Source organism: Rhinopithecus roxellana, chromosome 9 (assembly GCF_007565055.1).
Source record: "Rhinopithecus roxellana isolate Shanxi Qingling chromosome 9, ASM756505v1, whole genome shotgun sequence".
Lineage (NCBI taxonomy): Eukaryota > Metazoa > Chordata > Mammalia > Primates > Cercopithecidae > Rhinopithecus > Rhinopithecus roxellana.
This window is the reverse complement of record NC_044557.1, coordinates 116,939,243-116,956,904: the sequence shown is the minus strand read 5'-3', so window position 1 is coordinate 116,956,904 and position 17,662 is coordinate 116,939,243. Positions and strand designations below refer to the sequence as shown.

At 39.4% G+C, this 17,662-nt stretch overlaps 1 protein-coding gene across 14 annotated transcripts in view; it reads left to right on the top strand.

Annotated features, from left to right (window-relative positions):
- The window catches only part of STAU2 (staufen double-stranded RNA binding protein 2), a 348,991-nt gene that overhangs the window by 201,385 nt on the left and 129,944 nt on the right, over window positions 1-17,662 (top strand). For 13 of the 14 annotated variants that reach the window (XM_030937273.1, XM_030937277.1, XM_030937275.1 and 10 more), the window contains one exon: window positions 14,333-14,640. In XM_030937273.1, coding sequence (XP_030793133.1) covers window positions 14,333-14,640 — 308 coding nt within the window. Of the gene's footprint in view, window positions 1-14,332; window positions 16,116-17,662 lie in introns of those variants that run through there. The other variant, XM_030937278.1, reaches the window with a different exon arrangement.

Sequence of the window (17,662 nt, the reverse complement as noted above, 5' to 3'; positions counted from 1 at the left end):
GAGCTTGCAGTGAGCCGAGATCGTGCCACTGCACTCCAGCCTGGGCAACAGAGCGAGACTCTGTCTCAAAAAAAAAAAAAAAATTCTGTTTAGTAATGACTGTTTTTTTAGTGTCTCTTTTGTTTCCAAGATGATTCTGAAACTGATCTTAAGAAGAAACCTCTAACAAATTATTTACCTTTTTTTTATTGTTTTCATTGTTTTGCTCTTAGCCAACATTTTCTCTTTTTAGTTGTCCACAAGAGTTTATTTTAAATTTTGCATTGTTGATTTTTGACTTTATAAGTACTGTATATTTGGCTTGAAAATTAGGCAGAACTAAGGGTCTGAGGGTCTCAGCTGGAAGACCAGATTGGCAGTGAGCTGTATGTAAAAGAAGAGGTGGAGTCACATACAAATACTACGTGTTCCATTTGATCCCAACAACAGGGCAGCAGGAAGGGGGACTTCTGTAGCTCACATCAGTCTAGTAGCTAAAGATCATGCCAAGGATGCATTCCACCTGTCCCTGACCTTCAGGGACATGACCATGGTGGTCCAGTAGGCTCCCTTGGGTCACATGTACTCTTACCTGATACGTGGCCTCAGGCTACCCTGGGAGAGAACAAGGTCCCGACTATGAGGCCCACGCTGCCATCAGGATCATCCTTGCTTTCATGTAGCTAAAAGTCAACCACCTAGAGCCTTGGGAGCCAGGGCCTGTGCATTAGGCAAAGGCTGTGAGCAAAGCTGTCAAGGAGCAGGCATTGCCAGTGCCAGCCCTGCTTATCCTCAGGGCTATATGTAGGACTGGTGCTACCGCCCGTCCTTCCCACTTTGGTGTCCCCAGCACTACCCTGTTCCGGGATCTCTATATTGAGGGAGAGGCCCAGAGCAGCGTAAAACGGTGCTTTCAAAAAAAACTTTTAAAAGTGTAATAATGATAGGCTCACAAGAAGTTGTAAGAATGGTACAAAGAGGTTGCATGTACCCGTCACTCAACTTCTTCCAGTGGCGATGTCATATATAACTATAGTACGTTTTCAAAACCAGGAAATTGTCATAATACAATGAACTAGACTGCAGACCTTACTTGGAGCCTCCCAGTTCTCATATAAATGATTTTTAAAAATCACTAAAGATGGATAATCATGCTGTTGTTCATTTCTCACATTAACAGTTTTGAACCAGAAGCCCCTGCTTCTAGTTCTTAAGAATTTTTAATTATAATTTTTTATTGTGAAAACCTCACTGTAGCAAAGTGAGCTTGAGTATTATTGGATAGTTGGGTATTTATAAACAAATTTATAGTCTAACATTATTGAGGCATAAATTCAAGCTGGCAATGGAAACAAAGATTTTTTTTTCAAAGCTTTGCTGTGAAAAATGAAAAGAAATTATTTTATTGTGAAATAGCTATGCCTATTCCAAGGACTTTGAGAGAAACTGGGAGTTCCAGTGGAGTGGCATTAATCATTTGGATCAGTGGCATTATCTTTCTTGCTGCATTGGCTTACCATGTTTTAATACCTCTGATACCACTTGCTACTCATAAACATTTATCTTCTTCAGCATCTCTGAAAGAGTTATGACATCAGTGATCATTGAAAGGCAAGGTTCTCGAGTTCGCTTATAAAACCTTTTAAGAGTTCTCTAATTCAGAACTCCCTCTTCAACTCTTCCGTAATAACTGGAGCTCCATAAAGATGCTCCAGGAAGATTTGTATGCCAGAGGATTCACATACCCATCTGAAAGAAGCACAGATCTACTGAGCAAAAACATGTCAAGTGGGCATTTCTTATAAGATATCACAGTCCCTGGCAACTTCAGACCTTTAAAATCATGTATAAACTCCATATACTTCAGTGAGATTTTGGTGAGCTTATCTCTGGAACATCTAGGGACATCATGATGACCCATCATGACATGGGTCATCCTTGGAGCCAATCTGGGCAAACCCCCGGCATTTACTTACTGGATTAAGCCTTAGGGGTTTGGAGCTGGTAGGATGTTGCATTTAGTTTCCTACCTGTTCTTTTAGGAGGCTATTTAATGTAATGGTTAAGTATTCAAACTCAAGAGTCAGACTGCCTGGAGTCAAATTCTAGCATTGCTGCTTATTATCCGTATGACCTTGGTAGAGTTTCATATCTTCTTCATGCTTCAGTATTTTTCATCTGTAAGGAAAGTAATCATGCCCATTTCATATGGTTGTTATGGGAATTAAATGAGAAGTAAGGTACTAGAACAGTGCCCATATTGTATCTGCATTGTAGCTGTGTACTGTGGTTATAGACTGTACCAAGATGGGAGCATCAAAGGGAAAATCAGGTACAAAAGATAGATCATGGCAGAATGGGTTCAGGACCTCTCCAGATAAAGGGTGAATGAATATAATGGATGTTACAAGCCTGAGTGAGGGAGGTGTAATAGTTGAAGTCCATGAGCAAAATTGAGGTCAGAGAAGGCACAGACCTAAAGTAGTTACATGAGAAAAAGTTTATCCCGAGCAGTAACTGAACAAAAATAAATTAACAATGAATTATTGTAGAGTGGCCGTGATTATTTAGAGTAACTGAAACCCGTCATGGGAGAAGTGTGGGAAAACAGTCACATCCTACTAATAGAAGTATGAATTGGGGTAGGTTTTTTTTTTTTTTTTTTTTTTTTTTTTTTTTTTTTTTTATTATACTTTAAGTTCTAGGGTACATGTGCATAACGTGCAGGTTTGTTACATATGTATACTTATGCCATGTTGGTGTGCTGCACCCATCAACTCGTCAGCACCCATCAATTCATCATTTATATCATGTATAACTCCCCAATGCAATCCCTCCCTCCTCCCCCCTCCCCATGATAGACCCCAGTGTGTGATGTTCCCCTTCCCGAGTCCAAGTGATCTCATTGTTCAGTTCCCACCTATGAGTGAGAACATGCGGTGTTTGGTTTTCTCTTCTTGTGATAGTTTGCTAAGAATGATGGTTTCCAGCTGCATCCATGTCCCTACAAAGGACGCAAACTCATCCTTTTTTATGGCTGCATAGTATTCCATGGTGTATATGTGCCACATTTTCTTAATCCAGTCTGTCACAGATGGACATTTGGGTTGATTCCAAGTCTTTGCTATTGTGAATAGTGCCGCAATAAACATACGTGTGCATGTGTCTTTGTAGTAGACTAATTTATAATCCTTTGGGTATATACCCAGTAGTGGGATGGCTGGGTCATATGGTACATCTAGTTCTAGATCCTTGAGGAATTGCCATACTGTTTTCCATAATGGTTGAACTAGTTTACAATCCCACCAACAGTGTAAAAGTGTTCCTATTTCTCCACATCCTCTCCAACACCTGTTGTTTCCTGACTTCTTAATGATTGCCATTCTAACTGGTGTGAGATGGTATCTCATTGTGGTTTTGATTTGCATTTCTCTGATGGCCAGTGATGATGAGCATTTTTTCATGTGTCTGTTGGCTGTATGAATATCTTCTTTTGAGAAATGTCTGTTCATATCCTTTCCCCACTTTTTGATGGGGTTGTTTGTTTTTTTCTCGTATATTTGTTTGAGTTCTTTGTAGATTCTGGATATTAGCCCTTTGTCAGATGAGTAGGTTGCAAAAATTTTCTCCCATTCTGTAGGTTGCCTGTTCACTCTGATGGTAGTTTCTTTTGCTGTGCAAAAGCTCTTTAGTTTAATTAGATCCCATTTGTCAATTTTGGCTTTTGCTGCCGTTGCTTTTGGTGTTTTAGACATGAAGTCCTTGCCCATGCCTATGTCCTGAATGGTACTACCTAGATTTTCTTCTAGGGTTTTTATGGTATTAGGTCTAACATTTAAGTCTCTAATCCATCTTGAATTAATCTTCGTATAAGGGGTAAGGAAAGGATCCAGTTTCAGCTTTCTACTTATGGCTAGCCAATTTTCCCAGCACCATTTATTAAATAGGGAATCCTTTCCCCATTTCTTGTTTCTCTCAGGTTTGTCAAAGATCAGATGGCTGTAGATGTGTGGTATTATTTCTGAGGACTCTGTTCTGTTCCATTGGTCTATATCTCTGTTTTGGTACCAGTACCATGCTGTTTTGGTTACTGTAGCCTTGTAGTATAGTTTGAAGTCAGGTAGCGTGACGCCTCCAGCTTTGTCCTTTTGACTTAGGATTGTCTTGGCAATGCGGGCTCTTTTTTGGTTCCATATGAACTTTAAAGCAGTTTTTTCCAATTCTGTGAAGAAAGTCATTGGTAGCTTGATGGGGATGGCATTGAATCTATAAATAACCTTGGGGAGTATGGCCATTTTCACGATATTGATTCTTCCTATCCATGAGCATGGTATGTTCTTCCATTTGTTTGTGTCCTCTTTGATTTCACTGAGCAGTGGTTTGTAGTTCTCCTTGAAGAGGTCCTTTACATCCCTTGTAAGCTGGATTCCTAGGTATTTTATTCTCTTTGAGGCAATTGTGAATGGAAGTTCATTCCTGATTTGGCTCTCTGCTTGTCTGTTGCTGGTGTATAAGAATGCTTGTGATTTTTGCACATTAATTTTGTATCCTGAGACTTTGCTGAAGTTGCTTATCAGCTTAAGGAGATTTTGGGCTGAGACGATGGGGTTTTCTAAATATACAATCATGTCATCTGCAAACAGGGACAATTTGACTTCTTCTTTTCCTAACTGGATACCCTTGATTTCTTTCTCTTGCCTGATTGCCCTAGCCAGAACTTCCAACACTATGTTGAATAGGAGTGGTGAGAGAGGGCATCCCTGTCTTGTGCCAGTTTTCAAAGGGAATTTTTCCAGTTTTTGCCCATTCAGTATGATATTAGCTGTGGGTTTGTCATAAATAGCTCTTATTATTTTGAGGTACGTTCCATCAATACCGAATTTATTGAGCGTTTTTAGCATGAAGGGCTGTTGAATTTTGTCAAAAGCCTTTTCTGCATCTATTGAGACAATCATGTGGTTCTTGTCTTTGGTTCTGTTTATATGCTGGATTACGTTTATTGATTTGCGAATGTTGAACCAGCCTTGCATCCCAGGGATGAAGCCCACTTGATCATGGTGGATAAGCTTTTTGATGTGCTGCTGAATCCGGTTTGCCAGTATTTTATTGAGGATTTTTGCATCAATGTTCATCAGGGATATTGGTCTAAAATTCTCTTTTTTTGTTGTGTCTCTGCCAGGCTTTGGTATGAGGATGATGTTGGCCTCATAAAATGAGTTAGGGAGGATTCCCTCTTTTTCTATTGATTGGAATAGTTTCAGAAGGAATGGTACCAGCTCCTCCTTGTACCTCTGGTAGAATTCAGCTGTGAATCCATCTGGTCCTGGACTTTTTTTGGTGGGTAGGCTATTAATTGTTGCCTCAATTTCAGAGCCTGCTATTGGTCTATTCAGGGATTCAACTTCTTCCTGGTTTAGCCTTGGGAGAGTGTAAGTGTCCAGGAAATTATCCATTTCTTCTAGATTTTCTAGTTGATTTGCGTAGAGGCGTTTATAGTATTCTCTGATGGTAGTTTGTATTTCTGTGGGGTCAGTGGTGATATCCCCTTTATCATTTTTTATTGCATCTATTTGATTCCTCTCTCTTTTTTTCTTTATTAGCCTTGCTAGCGGTCTGTCAATTTTGTTGATCTTTTCAAAAAACCAACTCCTGGATTCATTGATTTTTTGGAGGGTTTTTTGTGTCTCTATCTCCTTCAGTTCTGCTCTGATCTTAGTTATTTCTTGCCTTCTGCTAGCTTTTGAATGTGATTGCTCTTGCCTCTCTAGTTCTTTTAATTGTGATGTTAGAGTGTCAATTTTAGATCTTTCCTGCTTTCTCTTGTGGGCATTTAGTGCTATAAATTTCCCTCTACACACTGCTTTAAATGTGTCCCAGAGATTCTGGTATGTTGTATCTTTGTTCTCATTGGTTTCAAAGAACATCTTTATTTCCGCTTTCATTTCGTTATGTACCCAGTAGTCATTCAGGAGCAGGTTGTTCAGTTTCCATGTAGTTGAGCGGTTTTGATTGAGTTTCTTAGTCCTGAGTTCTAGTTTGATTGCACTGTGGTCTGAGAGACAGTTTGTTATAATTTCTGTTCTTTTACATTTGCTGAGGAGTACTTTACTTCCAATTATGTGGTCAATTTTGGAATAAGTGCGATGTGGTGCTGAGAAGAATGTATATTCTGTTGATTTGGGGTGGAGAGTTCTATAGATGTCTATTAGGTCCGCTTGGTGCAGAGATGAGTTCAATTCCTGGATATCCTTGTTAACTTTCTGTCTCGTTGATCTGTCTAATGTTGACAGCGGAGTGTTGAAGTCTCCCATTATTATTGTATGGGAGTCTAAGTCTCTTTGTAAGTCTCTAAGGACTTGCTTTATGAATCTGGGTGCTCCTGTATTGGGTGCATATATATTTAGGAGAGTTAGCTCTTCCTGTTGAATTGATCCCTTTACCATTATGTAATGGCCTTCTTTGTCTCTTTTGATCTTTGATGGTTTAAAGTCTGTTTTATCAGAGACTAGGATTGCAACCCCTGCTTTTTTTTGTTCTCCATTTGCTTGGTAGATCTTCCTCCATCCCTTTATTTTGAGCCTATGTATGTCTCTGCATGTGAGATGGGTCTCCTGAATACAGCAGACTGATGGGTCTTGACTCTTTATCCAGTTTGCCAGTCTGTGTCTTTTAATTGGAGCATTTAGTCCATTAACATTTAAGGTTAATATTGTTATGTGTGAACTTGATCCTGCCATTATGATATTAACTGGTTATTTTGCTCGTTAGTTGATGCAGTTTCTTCCTAGCCTCGATGGTCTTTACATTTTGCCAAGTTTTTGCGATGGCTGGTACCGGTTGTTCCTTTCCATGTTTAGGGCTTCCTTCAGGGTCTCTTGTAAGGCAGGCCTGGTGGTGACAAAATCTCTAAGCATTTGCTTATCTGTAAAGGATTTTATTTCTCCTTCACTTATGAAACTTAGTTTGGCTGGATATGAAATTCTGGGTTTAAAATTCTTTTCTTTAAGAACGTTGAATATTGGCCCCCACTCTCTTCTGGCTTGTAGAGTTTCTGCCGAGAGATCTGCTGTTAGTCTGATGGGCTTCCCTTTGTGGGTGACCCGACCTTTCTCTCTGGCTGCCCTTAAGATTTTTTCCTTCATTTCAACTTTGGTGAATCTGGCAATTATGTGTCTTGGAGTTGCTCTTCTGGAGGAGTATCTTTGTGGCGTTCTCTGTATTTCCTGAATTTGAATGTTGGCCTGCCCTACTAGGTTGGGGAAGTTCTCCTGGATGATATCCTGAAGAGTGTTTTCCAACTTGGTTCCATTTTCCCCCTCACTTTCAGGCACCCCAATCAGACGTAGATTTGGTCTTTTTACGTAATCCCATACTTCTTGCAGGCTTTGCTCATTTCTTTTTCTTCTTTTTTCTTTTGGTTTCTCTTCTCGCTTCATTTCATTCATTTGATCTTCAATCGCTGATACTCTTTCTTCCAGTTGATCGAGTCGGTTACTGAAGCTTGTGCATTTGTCACGTATTTCTCGTGTCATGGTTTTCATCTCTGTCATTTCGTTTATGATCTTCTCTGCATTAATGAGTCTAGCTGTCAATTCTTCCACTCTTTTTTCAAGATTTTTAGTTTCTTTGCGCTGGGTACGTAATTCCTCCTTTAGCTCTGATAAGTTTGATGGACTGAAGCCTTCTTCTCTCCTCTCGTCCAAGTCATTCTCTGACCAGCTTTGATCCGTTGCTGGTGATGGGCTGCGCTCCTTTGCAGGGGGAGATGCGCTCTTATTTTTTGAATTTCCAGCTTTTCTGCCCTGCTTCTTCCCCATCTTTGTGGTTTTATCTGTCTCTGGTCTTTGATGGTGGTGACGAACTGATGGGGTTTTGGTATAGGTGTCCTTCCTGTTTGATAGTTTTCCTTCTGACAGTCAGAAGGACTCTCTGTTGGTCTGTTGGAGATTGCTTAAGGTCCACTCCAGACCCTGTTTGCCTGGGTATCAGCAGCAGAGGTTGCCGAAGATAGAATATTGCTGAACAGCGAGTGTACCTGTCTGATTCTTCCTTTGGAAGTGTCCTCTCAGGGGTGTACTCCACCCTGTGAGGTGTGGGGTGTCAGACTGCCCCTAGTGGGGGATTTCTCCCAGCTAGGCTACTCAGGGGTCAGGGACACACCTGAGCAGGCAGTCTGTCCGTTCTCAGATCTCAACCTCCGCGTTGGGAGATCCGCGGCTCTCCCCAAAGCTGTCAGACAGAGTCGTTCGCGTCTGCACCGGCTCCCGCTACTTCCCCTGTTGGTCTTCAGCTGTGCGCTGTCCCCAGAGGTGGAGACTACAGAGACAGGCAGGCTTCCTTGAGCTGCTGTGAGCTCCACCCAGTTCGAGCTTCCCAGCGGCTTTGTTTACCTACTTAAGCCTCAGCAATGGCGGGCGCCCCTCCCCCAGCCTCGCTGCTGCCTTGCGGATAGATCGCGGCAGACTGCTGTGTTAGCAGTGAGGGAGGCTTCGTGGGCGTGGGACCCTCCCGGCCAGGTGTGGGATATATTCTCCTGGAATGCCTGTATGCTTACAGCGCAGTATTGGGGTGGGAGTTACCCGATTTTCCAGGTGTTGTGTGTCTCAGTTCCCCTGGCTAGGAAAACGGATCCCCTTCCCCCTTGCGCTTCCAGGTGAGGCGATGCCTCGCCCTGCTTCAGCTCTCGCTGGTCAGGCTGCAGCAGCTGACCAGCACCGATTGTCCGGCACTCCCTAGTGAGATGACCCCAGTACCTCAGTTGAAAATGCAGAAATCACCGGTCTTCTGTGTCGCTCGCGCTGGGAGTTGGAGACTGGAGTTGTTCCTATTCGGCCATCTTTGGGGTAGGTTTTTGGGAGACACTTAATTGGCAAAATAAATTTAAGGTCCTTAAATATGCATACCCTAAATTACTCTTTGATTCTACTTGTAGATCTTTATACTATTGTAAAGCAACTTAAATTTACAACAGGAAGATCCTAAGTGAATTATGACCCATCCAAATACTGTTACTGATGTTCAAGTTAAAAGTCATTCAGTTCTTGACCACATAAATCTATGTCTTTATGCTATTTCTATGACCAGTCTGTTAGTTGAACTCTGTAGAAAGTAATCTTCTCTATATGTGAAGAAAAGTCGACTCAGGCTTTACTGTAGAATAAGAGAGCCTGAACTCCACGTTCTTATGCTGTGAGGTAATGCCTCTCTAGACTGTGGAGAGCATTTTTGTTGCTTTATAATATTGCTATTGGCAAACCCATTAGTCCTGTATAATAACAATACTGAAGTAATGCTGTTAAGTTTCTTGATTTTTTAAAATTGAGTATAGAAGTTAGAGTTGTAACATTTAAGTTATTCTTTAAAATGTATATAATGTTTATGCAGATAGTAAAAAACAAAAATCAGTAATATGACACTCCATTTAGCAAATTGGCAATGTTTTTTTTACAACTTTATTGAGGTATAATTGAAGGATGATAAACTGTACATAATGTCTACAGTTTAATCAGTCTTGACATTTTCATCTCCCCAAAAGATTTCTCATGCCCTTTTGCAATCTATCACTCCCACCAACTCTACTCCCCAGACAATCACTGACCTGCTTTCTGTTACTGTTGATAACTGGCAAATATATATATATTTTTTGAGGTGAAGTTGCCTGGGCTGGAGTGCAGTGGTGCGATCTTGGCTCACTGCAACCTCCGCCTCCTGGCTTCAAGCGATTCTCCAGCCTCAGCCTCCCAAGTAGCTGGGATTACAGGCGCCCGCCACTATGTCCAGCTAATTTTTTGCATTTTTAGTAGAGACGGGGTTTCACCATGTTGGCCAGGCTGGTCTCAAACTCCTGACCTTGTGACTCGCCAGCTTTGGCCTCCCAAAGTGCTGGGATTACAGGCATGAACCACAGTGCCCTGCCTTAAGATTTTTTAATAGTAATTCCCCATGCCAAAATAGGAAACAAGGTGCTTTCATGTGTCTCTGTGGGAGTCTGATATTGGTACAACTTCTTTGGAGGGCAATTTGTTAGTGTCAAAAACCCTAAAATATCCTTTCAACTAGCAATTCCACTTCTAACTTGAGGAAATAAATTTTCATGTGAATAAGAATTGAGTTATAAGAATGTTCATCACTATGTTTATAATTGCAAAAGACTGGAGATAAATTAGATGTCCGATGATATGGAATTGTTTAAAGAAACAGTTCCCTGTAATCCCAGCACTTTGGGAGGTAGAGGCAGGCAGATCACGAGGTCAGGAGATCAAGACCATCCTGGCTAACACAGTGAAACCCTGTCTCTACTAAAAATACAAAAAATTAGCTGGGCATGGTTGCAGGCGCCTGTAGTACCAGCTACTCAGGAGGCTGAGGCAGGAGAATGGCCTGAACCTGGGAGGCGCACTCTAGCCTGGGCGACAGAGGGAGACTCTGTCTCAAAAAAAAAAAAAAAGCAAACCAGAAACAGTTCATATAATGAAATTTTATACTTTTAGTATTAGCAGTAGAAATATATTGTTTTATAAACAATGACAGGATCATATGGTATTCCTATGTATTTAAGTTGTTTTTTCAAGTAAACGACAGCTAAAAAGTGCATAGATAAAACAGGATTAAAAACATGTCTTTAAAGCAAAATGTTGAAAGTGATGTCCTCTGGCTGATGAGATTTATCTTAATTTTTTCCAGTGCATAATGTTTTCTTGTAAAAAAATATTGAAATTTTTTCCTGATTATAAAAAAACTAACACATGTTAATGTACAGAATTTGAAAGCTAACATAAAGGAATAAAGAAAATACATAAAATACGATTGATATACAGTCATCCCTTGATATCCATGAAGAATTGGTTTCAGGACACCTTATAGATACCCAAATCCACAGATGCTCAAGTTCCTGATAGAAAATGACATCATATTTGCATATAACCTATGTACGTATTCCAGTATACTTTAAATCTTCTCTAGAGTATACAACATCAAATATGATGTAAATGCTATGTAAATAGTTACTATATTAGTTTTTGAATTTGTATTGTTTTTTATTGTTGCATTGTTATTTTTTATTGTGTGTGGGGTTTTCTGTTTTTGTTGTTGCTTCTCTTTGCAAATATTTTCTATCCACAGTTGGTTGAATCCAGGGATATGGGACTTATGCATGCAGAGGGCTGTCTGTATTATTTTAAGCTATTTAAAGATTTTTTAAAAATACTTACAAAACTCTTTTATACTTAATGGCATCAGGATAAAGTTCCCTGTACCTTGGCCCCTGTGTGCCCCCACCTGCATTTGCAATTCTGACTCTCTGTATGCTCTTGTGATAAGGCATGGCCCGAGGTTTCCTAGAACACAAACTCTCCAGGTCCCTGCCCTTGCTCCTGGTGGCCATCTTTTATCAGTCCTCTTCCTCCTTGGCTGTATTCTCCTCATCCTTTGAAATTCACTGTCATCATCATCTCCAGCAAGCCTTCCCTGAGCTTTTAGCACTTCTCCTTTCCCATTCCCACTGCTCTCTCCACCCATCTCTAGTGAGACCCCTATCACATTGTGTTATCCATTTTCATTCCTCCCCTGATAGACTGAGCATGACTTGAGGTCTGGACAGTATTGGTTGGTAGGATGCCTGAAACTTAACTAGCACAGTAGCAGTTGGAGCTTAACTAAGAGGGTATGTGCATGTGTGTAATTGAATGATAGAAATAAAGATGTGTTGGGATCAGACAGCCTGGAGTATTAGATATATCTGTGTGACTGGAGCATGGGATCTTCATGAAATATTTAGTAGACAAAGATAGAGAGATAAGTAGGAGACAGATTATTAAGGGCTTCCTAGGTTATCCTAAGGAGTTTGGGTTCTATAGTGTAACTGATAAACTGGTGAAAGACCTTTAAGTAAGAGAATGTTCTAGCCTTGGCAAAATGGTAGAATAGGAGGCCCTGGAACACAGCAATTCAATAATAATTGATAGACAGATTTTCTTTGTGAGAAATCCAGAAACCAGTTAAGAGGTTCCTGTATGCCAGGTGAGCATGAAACCAGCCAGATCTTAATTAGCAGGGAAATTCAAGATACCCTCATGCCATAATCCCTACCCACAGTGCAGTGCCATATAATCAAGACAACTACCCCCCACCCGCAGCTTCTTTCTGCCTGGAAGGGGAAAGATGTATACTATGCATCCAATGCCTTAGCTTTTCTGGGGCTACCCAGAAGACTGGCTTCTGTCTGGCAAGTCTCAGAGTGCTGACAGGACATGGCATATTTTAGCAACCCCAGGGCCAATGAAGACAGAGATGGCTGGTGGTGGTGGTCACCATCCTCTGCTCAGCCAAGCACAAAGCTAATAGTTGAAAAGCTCCAGCTTTCAACTTTTTCCTGGAGAGTCAAAGAGGTATGCCATGTATCCAATGACCCAACTTATCTGGGAGTTGCCTGAAGAATTGGCTTCAGTCTTGCTTGTCTCAGAGCTCTGATGGGACTGAGACAAGCAAGGGACTGATGCTTGGGGACTGCCAAAAACAAAGAAGGTGGATTACACTAGCATAAAAGTTTGAGAGGCCTCCAGAATCTCTGTCCAGGCTGATTGGTTAGGATCTTCTCCAGTATGAGGCCAGTTTATGAATCCTAGGGGGAAGTGGTTGTCTTATGTAATGTGCAGACACAAATACAGAGAATCACGGAAAAGTGAAGAAACAGGAAAATGTTTTCTAAATAAAGGAATGAGATAAATCTCAAGAAACTGACCCTAGTGAAATGGAGATACGTAATTTACCTGACAGAGAATTCAAAGTAATCCTTATAAACATTCCCACTGATGTCTGGTGAACAATGCATGAAAAAAAGTGAGAATTTCAACAAAAAGAGAACTTTTAAAAGTACCAAGCAGAAAGCATGGAGCTAAAAAATACAATAAATTGAAAAACTTACCAGAGGGATTCAATAGCGGACAATGTCAAGCAGAAGAAAAGATCATCAATCTCAAAGACAGGTCACTGGAAATGACTCAGTCAGAGGAGAGTTGGGCTAGCCTCCAGCATTTCCCAAAGGGTTAGCTGTTTTATTCATGCTATGTTAAACGCTTAGACATAAAGTAAACTTGCGAATCCTGGGTTAAACCAAGTTGAATAGATTTTTGTTCTTTGAGGTTTCTGATTCTTCACTATGCTAATGTGTATTTTTAATTTCACAAAAGGCATTTGTATTATGTAATTTGCATTATTTTCAATTTTTATTTATCATGGAACCATTTTCTTTGGGGACTGTGTTATAGAACACATTTTGGGAAATGGACACTGAGAATACTAGCAGCAGAGAAACACTGAAAGCTTGAATCAGAAGGTTAGCATCAGGAGAGGAAGGGGCAAGAACAGGGAATTAAGTTTTGTCTCTCAGAGCACATCTCTATGAGTGGTGACTTACCAATAATTTTAAAAGATAATATCATTTGAGAATTATTGATACCTGATCAAAAGACATTAGAATAAGCAGTTTGAAATGTGGTTTGAAACTTCTCTGAGACAAATGATAGTCAAAGGAAAGTGCTTCTCTGGTATGGTTTGAGCTCCATCAGCTGATGACACAGCCCTCACTCCTCTTGATGGACAGAGGACAGAACCTGTCCATGGCCTGGCTTGAATTAATGTACTGGATAATCCCTGCAGTGGTCAAATTCTTGAGATGTTTGAGCAACATGATAACTACTTGCTTGTGAGTAAATCAGAGATGGTTGCCAGGAGTCTAGGTTGGGTCACGAGCAGCCACATGGTGGTATGAGCAAAGCAAGTTAGAGACAGTGCTAGTTTTGAGATGACACCCATTTGCTTTTTTATGTGTTTGTGAGTTAGAGTTGTCTATGGGACATCCTTGTGGAGGTGAGAGGACCACTGGGCTGTTGAATACATGCATTTGTACCTCCAAAGAAATTTGGTCTGATTAAGCCTTTATTTTACCTGATGTGCCTCAATTGCTCTATGTGTTGGGGTTTCATGCCTCTTTTATGAGATATAAAATATTAAAATGCAGGGTGAAGACACTGCACATTCCCAATTTTCTCCCCCAGTGTACTTTCACACATCAGTTTCCCTTGTCCCTTTATAGCTTCCCTACTACACACAGGTCCCATTGAAACCACTTTTTTTGGATGTTTTAAACTTCTAATTTTAGGAAAATTGAAACAAGACATTATTCACCTTTTAATAGAAACTACAGTTGCCTCTACAGTATGACAAAGATACTTGATTGCCAGGATTTCTCATTTCTTTGTAACTACACCAAGTAAAGCCATTGAGTTAATACTATAACATGTTTTTATTTTAATTATTTTAAGTGTAATAACAGTGTTCTTCATTTTATTTATAGCTCCAAAAGGAATTCTTCATTTGTCTCCTGATGTTTATCAAGAGATGGAAGCCAGCCGCCACAAAGTAATCTCTGGCACTACTCTAGGCTATTTGTCACCCAAAGATATGAACCAACCTTCAAGCTCTTTCTTCAGTATATCTCCCACATCGAATAGTTCAGCTACAATTGCCAGGGAACTCCTTATGAACGGAACATCTTCTACAGCTGAAGCCATAGGTTTAAAAGGAAGTTCTCCTACTCCCCCTTGTTCTCCAGTACAACCTTCAAAACAACTGGAATATTTAGCAAGGATTCAAGGCTTTCAGGTATGAATTAAAAGCAAAAACAAAAAACAGAACAATTCATTAGCCTCAGATCCTTCATCTCTATCCATCACAAGGCTCATTCTTGCCTGCTAGTATGGCCTACATGCCACTTACATTTTAAGTTATTTAGGAACACAAAGGACAGACAAAAAAAGAGCCGTATGCACATGCCTCATTTTCTCTTATTTTTGATCTGTCTAGTAATTCTTTTGCTGCCTGTCTCTTTTCCATTTTCCTTCTTCTTTTTCTTTTTCTTTTTTAAGCATTTTTCATACTCTTCACTGTCTTCCACTTGATCTTGATTAGGTGTGTCTATCTCTTCACTCTGTCTTCCACAAACAAAAATTCTGCCTTCAGACATTTGGTGTTAGTATTTCACACTCAGTTCTCCCTTTTTTACATAAGGATTGAATTTCTTTTTATGATGATTTTACCTTTATTGTAGTTTTGAATTTTGCATTCTGTTGCTAGTATTGATTCAGGTACACCATTAAGATACAACATTCTAGAAGTCTGTTACCTTAGGAGTTAATTAAACATGATATTTGAAGAATAATGAAATGCTTTATAGTTGTTTGAGGCATAACAATGTGTATTTGTTTTACTGGATCATGTTTTGAACTGACTAGGAAGGGTAGCATCTGCCTCAGATGCTACCAACAATTCTGTTTCACTGGGTAGTCTAAAACTAGCTTGTAGTTTAACTTAACTTGTGTATGTGAATTTAGGGATGGAAACTTGTTTTCCCTTATTTATTCTTTGTTTCCTTTTGGAAAAAACCCCACAAAAATCAGCACTCCTTTATGGATACATCGGAACTTTTAAAAGAATTGTTAACTCTAGGAAAGGGAAATGTCTGTCTTGATTTCTTAGTTGCCTTGAAAATCATGTACTGAACTGTAACCGCTAACTTGACTGGATGAACTACAGTTTGCTTGTGTGTAGAGAGAGTATTGCTTTCTCAGATTTCACTGTTTTCATCTCCTTTTCCATCTTAGTCTTTATTCCTTAAGACCAAAAACTGTAATATCCTTTAGAAATGCTCTAGAAGATCTGTATTGTGTAGAATGATCATGTATTTATAAAAATTTTACAAGTCTAGATTATAAAATGAAAAAGAAGGTCATGTGTTTTGGGGAGTATTTTGCATGTTTGGATTTTTTTTTTCCCTTCACTGAACCCTTCTGATTCTTTCAAACTATTGCCAGGTAGTTGTTAGTGTTTTTAATTGGACTCTTAATATGAACTTAAAGAAGCTGTTACCAGTTATTGGCTCTGTCATCTGAAATTTTAACCACTTAATTTAAAGTTATAATTTTAGAATTTGTTTTTGTTGTTTTACCTTAAGAAACACAATAAATCACTGTTAAAAAAGATCTCGATTTATATAAAGTACTGGAAAAAAGCTAAGTAATTTTTAGTTCTGTCTATAATCTGCACAGGATGAATTAGAAATAAATTGTGATGAAAAGAAATTCACTGCTTATTTATGAATCTAGTCATTTAGAAATGTCTGAGAGTAACACTGCATTCTTATAGAAACAAAGCACAAATTGCATTCAAGCTCTGAATTGATTTTTTGCGTGGAGCTATTGTTACAGTAGATGTAATTTTGCTACCGGAACATCTTAATTTTTTAAATTTGTTTTTATTTCTAAGCTCTTGGCAACGACAGTAATTATAATTGTAACATATCTTCACTGTAGTCAACACGTAGAGTCTGCTTCCCTCATTATTGCATTGCTTAAGCCTTTTTAAAAAGCTTATGCTGACAAAATATACTCGTTTTTATGGACACGTTATACGTTTCCAAATCTGTGTATTGTGATTTTTACATACTAATGAATATAAACAGGTGATTTTAAAATATTACTGTGCTTCTTTGGTTGAATGAGCTGGTATTGATGTAAAATACTGTGTCACTGATGGACCACTACCTGCAGCTAAGCAGTGAGCAGAATCTCTGGGAAATGGCTTAGTCCGGCCACATGCATAGCCCTTCTTCATAATGTTGCAGCAGAAGGTTCTTTGTGGTTACCCTCTCAGGTATATTTACCTGGTAGAAAAACATGTAGATTAATCCCAGCACTTTGGGAGGCCGAGACGGGCGGATCACGAGGTCAGGAGATCAAGACCATCCTGGCTCACACGGTGAAACCCCGTCTCTACTAAAAATACAAAAAACTAGCCGGGCGACCTGGCGGGCGCCTGTAGTCCCAGCTACTCGGGAGGCTGAGGCAGGAGAATGGCGTGAACCCGGGAGGCGGAGCTTGCAGTGAGCTGAGATCCGGCCACTGCACTCCAGCCTGGGCGACAGAGCGAGACTCCGTCTCAAAAAAAAAAAAAAAAAAGAAAAACATGTAGATTGTTTCTGTTACTTAAATGTTTTAATTGGACTGCAGTTTAGAAATTATAGGACCAGCTTGTTACAGATTATGTGCTATTCTGTTACTTTTATTTCGGAAACTTAAACACAATAAATTCTTTTTCTGTGTTTCTAGGTTAGAACTTTTTTATTTTATTGCAAACGGAACAGATACTATTGCTTATTGAATATTGTGTAAACCCTTCTTTGGCTTTCCTTGCCCATCCCAATTTGATTTAAACCTACTAGAGTCATTGTATGTGACAGCTATATTGTATTACAAAGTAAAAATATGTGAGTGTATTGAAAACAAAGTTGTTTTAACTTTTAATTTTGTTTCATCACCCAGTCTTTAATTTGAATTTATACATTACGGAAAGCTACTTTGATCAACTGTAGGTATCCAAGCTCAAATTCTTTTAAACCTACAAAATAGGTAAAATTATTATACAATTAAAGTTATTAATAAAACTGACTTAAGAGAGCAGAATGTGACTCAACACTTGCACATTCTCAGCAGTTCTTTTATTCTTGTTTGGTCTCACCTAAAGTTTTTATCGTATTTTAGAATCGAACCTTTTGGATCTCTGTCAGAAATGAATGTTTATTTCTTTCAAGTATTATCAAGTATTAATACATTTTGTTTATATTCTTTTA